The sequence below is a fragment of the Myzus persicae genome, unplaced genomic scaffold, assembly GCF_001856785.1.
Source record: "Myzus persicae strain clone G006 unplaced genomic scaffold, MPER_G0061.0, whole genome shotgun sequence".
Lineage (NCBI taxonomy): Eukaryota > Metazoa > Arthropoda > Insecta > Hemiptera > Aphididae > Myzus > Myzus persicae.
In genome coordinates this window covers 381689-392598 of record NW_019103933.1, presented here as the reverse complement: position 1 = coordinate 392598, position 10910 = coordinate 381689, and the positions used below count along the sequence as shown (strand labels likewise).

Genomic DNA, 10910 nt, shown 5'->3' with positions numbered 1-10910 from the left:
GTTGTTATTGCAAATTAAAAAAAAAGTTGAGTGTAAATCCACAATAATTTTTTATGAGCGATTAAAATTAAAATGTTCACAAAAATAATTTTTGCTTTATCAAAAATATCTTAATGATATCATTCAAATATAAATAAATTATTATGATAATCTAATGATCTGAATTGATTTTTCTTTGGAATACGTTTTAAATTTTACTATTTACGGATATTTTATGTCTCATATTAAAACGTGGTTGTATTAGTTTATTTTGGTAATTTTTTGTTCTCGAAAAGTGTAATCATTTAAATGACGACTATATTATTATGTTGTCTACGCCACCGGCAAACGCTCAACTGGCCATTTACTATTATTTTCAATGTTAATACCTAATTGTTATAACAAATAATATTTGACAACAAATTGACTAATTATTAATAATTAGTAGATTACCATAATTTACCTTACCTATTGTATATGTTATATAAGAACTCGTATTTAATATGTATTATTTTCATATATTTTAACATGTTTATCTCTTATTGTCTCTATAATATCTATAATAATGATAATATAGGCATTTAAAACGTTCGGATATATTAATTTTTTTTCTTTATTTGTGAATAAAATATTTTATGATCGGTTAAAAAGTTTAAAATTGTTACGCGAAATTTCTCATAAGTTATATAAATTGTAATAACTATATAGAAATTTAAAAATTCTTAAAATGTATTAGAATATAGATTCAATTTTTTTACTGTTCTGAAGTTTAAATTTTGACAAAACGTGTGAATTTACAAACATTTGAAAATTGTTTAGTAGTAGATTCATATATTGAACATTTTGATACAAGGTCTTTGATAAATTAGTAACGGAGCATTCAAAAAACGATAGATTATTAATGTTTTATTTATTAAAATCAGTAATCATTTGAAAATCTAGTTTTAGCGATAATATATATTTAAATGAAAAATAATGATTTTAGTTATTGTTTCAATATAAAAAGTGGGCTATGATTTTCTAATAATTAATAAATTTAATGTATTTGATTTTTTATTGCATAAAATAAGTTGAACATAGAACATACTGTATAGAAAAATAAAGTACCTTAAAATTTAATTTTAAAATATGTCCTTAGATATAAAGGCTGACTTTTGTCTCCCCTCAAAATTGTTGTTTGTATGTAAATCATTTACCATTGCATTCGAATCTTAACACATCCATTATGATGACTCCATAATAAGCAGATCATTAGAAAGTAGTAAGATACTACTTATATACAACCGATCAAATTTCCCGCTTAAAAAAAAAAATCTATAAAATGTTTTATTATTTTTTTTTTTACGTAATGTTTTAAAACAATATTTTCTGGCCTTAAAGGTTTTTCGTCGGTTCCACAAAATAATACATTTTGTTTATCTAAGAAACGTAATACTATATGTTTATTCATATTTTCGTCTTTGACACAATATTTATGCGGTTTAAGTGCCTTTAATAATTTCAATTAATTGTGATCAGTTAAAGTGTATACTTAAGAAGCTTTAAAATATCGTCAAAGTTATCAACCATATTCTTGTAATAAGTATTATTTACTTATTTTGTATTCAAATTGTAAGTAAATGTTTTATACTTTTTTCTAAGACCATATTTTACAATAAATCAACTCACCTAGATAAATGTCATAGTACGGAAACCAGCTACTCATAGAAAATTAAATTATCGTCACCTGCTTAATAATGTGAACTATGTTTTAATTTTGTATTGACTAAATTTCATATTATTTAGTCATATAATCGTATTGTTAGCTAAAACGAAAGCACAAATGCAATTGTATTAGACATTTTTTAAAAACATAATCGTCTAATTCAATGTTTCCGTTTTAAGGTTCCATCGCCTGGATCAATCAAGATGACTCCCACCGAGATGGCTTTCTGGAGAGCATGTCTATCATTTGTGACATATATAATACCACTTAATAAGTATTTGAACAGAAAACCAGTGCGGTTATCTTTAACATCTCCTAAACCAACCACAAGGTAAGAAAAAAAATTGTTACGCATTAAAAATTATCATAAAACAAACACATATTTTTAATAATAAAAATTACTCTTAAAACTAAAGAAGATAATATATTTTATTCTAAAATAATAAATTAACCATAAGATGTTTGGTACTTAGGTCTGCGAGTAAATTTTTAAAGTTGGATAACTCCAATCGAAAGAAAATTGTTTTTTTCTCATTTTGTTGTTTTTTGTTTTGAATTTATCATACCGAAATTATTGCATCTTATAGTATAATACATTACGTGAGTTGATACTAAATATAACCCCAGAGAAAATTTTAAACGATGCAATAGACAATGAAAACTAGTATTATTTCACCCATATAATATCTCTAGTGACGCTAGACAATAAAAATGGGTCCTTGACATCTGTCCAGAAATTATAATTGGATCGGTAGCTCAAAGATTATTTCAATAAGTACCACTGAACAAAGTTCCAAGTATAATGACTGCGGTAATGAGTAATGGCAAAGAAATCAGTTCTCATTTGTCAGTAGATCGGGATTCAGGAGATCTTAATAGTCCTGTAAAAATAAACATTTAACTTTGGAATAATTTGCATAGAAAATTGGTACAGACCAGATGAGGTACTTAATAAGTTATAAACTTCATAACATATTTATTTTGACCGGACTATAAGCCGGCTTCCCGCGACTCATGGCTTGATTCGGCTAGAAGCTCGTGACTATACAGAGAAACTGTGGAGTGGGAACGCAAGTGACGAGCCTCGTGTTTCGCCTCACGCTGTACCAATTAGGTTTCACTATTACCACGTCTATACAACCAAACCTACAAGAGTCACCAGCTTCAAGTCACACGTCATAGGAAGCCGACTATTGCTCCTAGCCCTGCAGATGAAACAAAAGCTATATCTTGATAACTAATAAGGTCCAAGGGTGTAGATAGGTTTAACTCAGAACTGCGTTCGGAAGAGCTAGCTTTTTCGTTTCTCGCGAGGGCCGTGTCCACTATTATACTCGTACATAAAACTTATTTTGCCACGAAATAGTAGATAGTCATAGTATTATCTGAAACTCCGGACCAACCAGTGATTTGTCTGTTTTCAGTGGTGCGTCGGAGGAAAAGGAACAACAGGGCAAGAAGTTCAGACAATACGCAGCCGCGTTGTCCGGTTAGTACCACACATACTTAATATAATGATTTTATTCAATAATATTACAATTACTATCATCGTTGCATAAAAATAAAAAAATAATTAAAATATTTATTGAATTATTAATAGTCATAAAATCATTTTGAAATCTAATTCATCCCAATCGCCCAATATATAACACAATTGTTATTGTCATGTCCTTCAACTACGTGTTTACAAAGCCATAATTATGACCGACTATTTTTCATCATCTCCTCTACCTTCTCATTGCAGCCACGATCGGTCCGTTTGCTGTGGGCACTGTGCTGGCGTGGATGTCACCGGCGTTGCCCATGCTGTTGTCCGCGGACTCAAAGATCAAGATGACGGCTGATCAGGGGTCGTGGGTGGGTTCCTTGATCGCCATCGGTGCCATCTTCGGGTCAATACCGGCGGGCAGGACCGCTGACTTAATCGGCCGAAAACCCGTCATCGCCTTCCTGTCCCTGCCTTTCATCATCAGCTGGTCAATGATTTACTTCGCGACAGAGGTCTGGCATCTATACGTGGCGCGTCTGATTGCCGGCACCTGCCTCGGAGGCATCACCGCAACCGTCCCTATGTACATCGGCGAGATAGCCGAGAAGTCCATCAGAGGTAAGCGATCCTGTGCACAATTTGTTGTTATTATTTTGAGTGGTTATGTGATCGATTAGCGTTTGAATTTTTTGCATTTTTCATTAACCTAATTCTTAAAATTAGTCGTAATTCATTGTCGTTATTGGTATTTTTAATAAATATATACTGTATACCCGTGGACAAAAATAAAAACATATAATTATTATAATGTTTTGTCCCTCATTCTTTACTTACTGTCTTCTAACACTAAGTTTATGAATTAATACTCGACCATTTTCGTAAGGCATACAATTTTCTCACAAATAAATCATCATTTCTACTTATCTCCCATTTATTATAATCACTTTTCGTTGTATTATGAGTATCCATGGTAAAATATTATGTGTTATAATTAATATTTTTTAAACTATTCTAAAATGTTCACAAAATGTCAAACTATTATTACCTTTAAGGGTACGACGGGTACGTGTCACCTCAATAATCTTCTTTTTTATCGATCAAGGCTTTCCGGGAAAAATCAAACATATATAGCTGTTGAACAGTTATTGTTCTTTCGACAATATTTTTAGTCAACTGTATTATAATATACTAAACATTAATAATATCTGTTTTCCCCATATTAATCATAATATTATAATATCATATCAAATTGCAGGATATAATCATATACTAATTGACATGTTAATATATTTGTATATAAGACAAACGCTCTTATGTCATACGAAACTTTTATACGTCTAAACTTCTTACATTTTCTGCAGGTGAGCTGACCTCTTTCGTTCAGGTAAACGTGACGCTTGGCATATTGTACGTTTACTTGATCGGTCCGTTCGTGAATTACGCGGGGCTGGCTATCATGTGCGGCATATTACCTGCTATCTGGTTCGTCCTGGTACTGTTGGTGGTGCCAGAATCTCCAACGTATCTTTGGCGATCCGGTAAGAGGAAGGAAGCAGAAGATGTGTTGATTATCTTGCGTGGCAAAGACTACGACACTTCCGACGAGCTGGCGGCGCTGCAGAAGGATCTCGAGGAGAAGAAGCCCAACAGCAAGTTATCGGAAATGATAAAATCCAAGCCCACGTTACGCGCGGCATTCACAGTTTTGGGACTGCTTGGGTTTCTGTCATGTTCCGGTATCAACGTGGTAATATTCTACGCCGAGTCCATATTCAAGGGCAGCAACAGCATGATTTCCCCGAAAGCCTGCTCCATCGTCATCGGGGTCCTTCAAGTGAGTACTCAAATGGCAACTGTGTTTATTGCAATCAATTGTATGAAGACACTTGTTTTATCAAATATTTATTTTAATTTTAAAATCTAGGATTATATGCTTTGTAGAAATTAGCATTGACGCGTTATCGCCATCGATCTTACTCATAGTGTACAAGTATAGTCTACAGTTGCTAATTCGACTTTTATATTCTAAAATCCTAAGTAAATGTTACTGTTTAAATTGTTCTATTTTGAATTAATTTTTTCAAATACCTAATGACGACCGAAACGTACATTTAATTCAATAAAAATTATCTTGATCTATTCAAACACGGGGAGGACTACAGTTTTCTTACCGTTTTGGCGTTTTCGACAGTATTTTATGCAAAGCAATGATATGAGAATTTTGATTGTAACCACATATTAGGTACATGTATTATTATTATTATGTCCGAAGAACGACAAAAAACTGTCATACATTTGTAGGACATAATTTTACTTACTATTTATTATGTTGAGATATTATAACATCGTGTGTGAATGATATAAATCGATCAATATTCTATAATATTCTATAATATCTTTCCACATCCTTCTCCAACTTCACATAGTATTAGAAATCATATAACGACAATATTGTCCCACACAGGTCATATTCACTTTCGCGTCCTCGCAGCTGGTGGACAGGGCTGGCCGGCGGGTGTTGTTGCTGATCTCCGATTCGGTGATGGCCATGTGCCTCGGTTCCCTGGCCTTCTACTTCTATCAACAGGAGCGCGGCGTCGACGTGTCTGCGTTCAGTCTGGTGCCGCTCATCAGCTTGGGAATTTATATCAGCACCTTCGCGCTGGGTTTCGGCCCAATACCGGGGGTCATGATTGGAGAGCTGTTCAGCCCGGAATTCAAGGGACTGGCGATCGGCATCGTGTGCGTGCTCGCGTCGTTGATTGAGTTCTGCGTTGTCAAGTCGTATCAGACCCTGTTGAATCACTACAACCGCGGTGTCACGTTCGGATTATTCGCTTGCTGTTGCGTGGTGGGCACCTGTTTCGTGTTCTTCCTGGTGCCGGAGACAAAGAACAAGTCTCTACAGGAAATCCAGGAGGAGCTCGCTGGCAAAAAGAGGACGGCCAACCAGACGCAGGTTGTCAGCGTTTAGATTGCCTGAACTAATATTTTATATTCGGTATTGTTATATAATGTACCACCACTCAAACACGTTGTGATCCACGACTAATATAAATAATTAAAAAATGTAATTACAAATTACGGTTGTTATATAGTTTTTTCTAACTGTTCAGTGCTACATTAAAATATTTACTGTTCCCTTTGTTTCATAGTACAATAATACCGATCTGGACATCGAGACATTTTTAAAAGTAACCACTGAATTTATTATGCATTCCCGGAATTGGTTGAATAAAAAATGGCGCTCCAGTGATAATAATTAGTGGTGGTTTTTTGGTACATATTATCAAATAGTCCACAGCTCAATCATGCTGTGTATGCGATTTTATAATATTGCCGAATTTCAATTACCATAAACGTATCGCAAAAATTACCACGGGATCCTAGCCGCCGCCATCACTGCAATAATGATGATAAATATTAAATCCTACAAAAAAATGTATTTTTTGATATACCTTATAACCTAAAAAAAATTGGTAATAGTAATTTATGTAACTATCAGATTGTCTCACAGAAAATGATTAGGTGCATAATATTTTTCATAATTTATTTAAAATATTTAAATGAGAAAAATTTTAAATGTACAAAAATGTTAAAAATTAAATTGCTCATAAGTTGCTTCAAAATTAAAATATAAAATAATCTCATGGATAAAATAATTAATTTTATTTCGTTAACCTCCAATGCTCTTTCTGACCTTTCACTTCGGAGAGTATAATATGAGGACTATTACGAAGAAGTGTTGAAAGTCGTTATCAACAAGGGGATGTATAGATTTCTAGACAAAATTAAGGGTGAGAATATGAAATAGTTATAAAATTGCGATTTACACGATTAAATAATTTGAAACCCACTAATTGGCGCAATAGCGCTATGTAACATTATAAAATATTATTACTGTATTCATTACTGTGCAACTGTACTGCAAACATGAAAAAAAATCTATTAATTGAGCTATTCAAATATTTACTTAAAGTCGAAACCAACCACGAAACTCTTTTGTATAAATTCTTATATATTTTTTCCCTGTTGTCATAAAAATATTAATCGAATCAAAGCTACTCTACCACACATTGCCTGTCTGAGTTTTCGTGAAATCGGATGTACCAATTTCGTTATCCACAATTATTTTATTATTATTTAAGTTATTATTATCGTGTTCATTATTGAGTTTAATATATACATTAACTGTTTAAACAATAGAGTTTGTATTTATAAACATTAAAAGTTAATTTCAATGTTTTAAAATACATTTAAAAATGTATCTAGCTAAAAATGTAAAAAAATGATTTTATTACTAAATGATCATTTTTATACAAATTATACTATAGAATAAAATATTAGTTAAAATGGAGAATAATTAAATTACGTACTTAGATTAGTAAATAGCACTTATTTTCTAAAAAAATTAGCTCTAATTATTTAATTTTAAAACTACTTCTTTGAATGAATTCAACCAGCCGCCATATTACTAATTATAAGATTATTTACTTTAATAGCATTAATATCAAAAAATATGAGTCACAATCATTTTGAAACGTTGTTGCTTGTTGTGTAGTACGTTAAGCATACCTACTAGTTTAAATAGGCTGCTCTCTTTTCGGCCAGTACAGTTTTCTTGAAATTTCCAATTACAACAACTGAACTTAGCAATTTAATTAAATATGATGGTATCCAAAACTGTGATTTTCAAATAAAAATCATTACTTACAATAAAATAAAATGGTTTAACATCATAATACCTTAGTAAAATTAAAAAAGTTGATTTAACTACTTTTATAGTTTTAATTTTGTAATGCACCTAAATTTAATTTCCTTCTTAATTGGTTTTTTGGAAATAAAGATAATCCATTGTTTTTCTTTGTTTGATATAGTATAATGTAAAATGCCACCTAATCAGTTAAAATGATGTGTCCAAAGTATACGGAACCTATACACTCTATGGGCAATAGAATATAGTACTATACTACTATAGATTAATGCCAAAATATTTAGTGATGGCATCTCTCCACTTTTTAAAATTCACATTTTCCAACCCTCCATTTATTTTGTTCGGCTGTTTAAGCAATATATAAGAACTATTATACATTATGAGAGGCATCCCTCCACATATTTTGAGCCACGTCGACAATAGTGATGGACAATCATAAATCGAAATTCTAAATCACATAAACATATCAATATATCATCCGTATTTGTTAAAGATAAGCACAATATTGTTACAACAGAATTATTTACAGATGTACGCCAACATATAACATAGATTGTAATGTACGCATGCGTAAAGTGTAACGCATCAGTAATGATACTCAGGCACGTACACAAAAAAAAATTCCTGGGGGGTTCATAAACAAATTGTCACCGACCAGTTATTGTAGTTATCTAGGACTAGGATTGATATACCATTTTACGACCAAATCGCCACCATTTTACGTTTTTAAATTTTAGAGAATATGTAGTTTCGCATTGTTTTAATAATTATTAATTTGATAAGAGATAAGATTTTTATACTTACTTTTGGTACTCATTTTTTCTGTTAAGCGGTAATTACATATTTTGATTTTTTTTTTACATATTTCAATAAAAATAAGTACATACTTATGTACATATTTTGATTTTCTTATTACAATAAATTCCGTTCCCTAATTATGAACAATAAAATACTAATCTAGCAGTAATGATTATGCTTATTATATTTTTCATAACAAGGTTTTGTAAATTCAATGCTAAGAAGGTGATCTTGTCATTTCTATATCAACAAGAATTTCATCAATATAATATGGAATTTTATCCAACTGAATTTTTCAGGTGCCAGTTACACTGCTGCATGGCAGGTATTTAGATAGCCACCATGGAGTGCTGGCGGAAAACATGTAGTCGCGTATGACTTACTCACTCACGGACTCGCGACGCACGGGGAACATATTTCCATTTAGTCGGTACTTGTAATTGTTTACGGTTACGGCCACAGCCACCGCAGCAAAACAGTATCCTTCCGGCACTCAGGACTCGCCTACCTAGTGCGGACAGGAATGACCTACGTATAGGTGCAGGCTGTTTTTCCGTTGCTTCTATCTCATCCTCATCGATACTTATCACGTTTATCTCCTCCTCTTCCTCCAATGACACAATATTTTCCTCTTCATCAAATGGCAAGATTTCCTCTTCAGCAATTGAAAAGATTTTATCATCTTCCACATCGGACATCATAATTGGCTCTGAGAGCGATGTACCTGACGGCCACTTTTGCTTTAACTCTGGAGGGCACAATTTATCTTCATTCACTGACCCCGCTAAATCCGAATACGAGGCCGACCTTAGGACCGAGTCTGACAGCCACATCTGGCTTAAATCTGATGAGCCTAATTGCCTTTTGCTGCTTTTTGCTGACATCAGCTCCGAGTGCAATTCCGTCTTTGGCGCCGATTCTGTTGGCAATGTCTGCTCTACAGTTAGGGGCTGCAGTTGTTTATCGTCCGATTCGCACTTAAGCTCCGAATGCGAGGTTGAAGAAAGTTCTGACATCGATGGCATTGTCTGATTTTCTATGTTTGGCTGCACCAATTTTTCATCGATCGTGGCACACTTAAGCTCCGAATACGATGCTGACCAACGTCCCAAATTCGAATTCTGCTTTAAGTTAGATGGCAGAGATTGTTCATCGTCGGTTGGCCACTTTACCCCCGAGTTCAATGATGAGTCCGATGGCCACACTTTCTCAACGTGTATTGATGATAAGTCCGAAGGAGGTGTTTCAGGTCTCAGACTTTGGTCCGATTCTGAAATAGATTCCCAGTCCCGTGGCACCTCCCTGTCCGATGGCCACTGCTTCTCCAAATCCAATGACCACAGAAACTCAGACTGCGTTTCCGAACTAAATGACGTGTTCATTCGTTTATCCNAACTTTGACCAGAGGCGCGATGTTAAATTTGGATCAGTGTTCTCGTCAGTTTTCCGTTTGTCTGGGCAATTTTTTTTCACGCTGAAATAATTGAGCGTGCTTACTGCAACTATTTCTGCAGTTGTCTTTTCTGGTAAACGCACATCCGAAGATCTGTGCCGACATTCGTCTTCGTCCGAAGAATCGTCGTCGTCCGAGTCACATGACGCAGATGAGCTGTTGCGAATCGGCACCAAGTACTTGCTCCTTATCAAGGCCAAGCGTATCTCTTCGAACAGCTCGTCCAGCGACCCTGTAATTTCAGCTACCAATGGTCCCTTCTTTGTAAAATCCGTTATCGTTGTATCTCCTTCATTCAATCCAGTTTCCGTATTCATTTGCGCATTAACCGCGGTGGTGCTACAGTTTGATATAATCGACCTTTGGGACGCGCACCACATGCTCCCAACTGCCGTGTCTAGGTCATCCGAATTCCCGGAACTTGTTATGTTTGTTTTGTGTTTTGTGTTCATTTTTTTTGGAATGCGTTTATACCTACCGCGAGGTTTTAAGAGATTTACTAATAGCTAGAAGGCTCTCTCCGACCTACAATAGATAATAATTAGTATAATATAATATAATATTATAAAAAGACAATAAAATAATTATTGAGACAGAAAAGTTAGATGTGAAATCTAAACTATGCTGAAGATGAAAGTGTAGTGTTATATTCCTGACAGTACGAACGTATTATAATAAACATTATAGCAAATATCTCCTGGACAACGAATAATACTCAATGTGACTATTGTAGCCGGTTCATTTTTTTCGAAAGAGAATATGATATAACATA

At 33.7% G+C, this 10910-nt stretch overlaps 1 protein-coding gene across 1 annotated transcript; it reads left to right on the top strand.

The window, feature by feature from the left end:
- Positions 1-1026: 1026 nt before the first annotated feature.
- LOC111036578 (facilitated trehalose transporter Tret1-2 homolog) lies at positions 1027-6172 on the top strand. Its single transcript, XM_022318649.1, has 5 exons — positions 1027-2015; positions 3109-3173; positions 3429-3791; positions 4535-5007; positions 5638-6172. The coding sequence occupies exons 1-5, from the start codon at positions 1888-1890 to the stop codon at positions 6145-6147; spliced, it is 1539 nt and encodes a 512-aa protein (XP_022174341.1). The 5' UTR covers positions 1027-1887; the 3' UTR covers positions 6148-6172.
- The last annotated feature ends 4738 nt before the right edge of the window (positions 6173-10910 follow it).

What these genes read in the sequence shown, in the direction of transcription:
- LOC111036578 (XM_022318649.1), top strand. Translation starts at nt 1,888, where the DNA reads ATGACTCCCACCGAGATGGCTTTCTGGAGAGCATGTCTATCATTTGTG. An exon ending in TCTCCTAAACCAACCACAAG is followed by an intron (nt 2,016 to 3,108) that starts GTAAGAAAAAAA and finishes GTCTGTTTTCAG; the next exon opens with TGGTGCGTCGGAGGAAAAGG. An exon ending in TCGTCATCGGGGTCCTTCAA is followed by an intron (nt 5,008 to 5,637) that starts GTGAGTACTCAA and finishes TGTCCCACACAG; the next exon opens with GTCATATTCACTTTCGCGTC.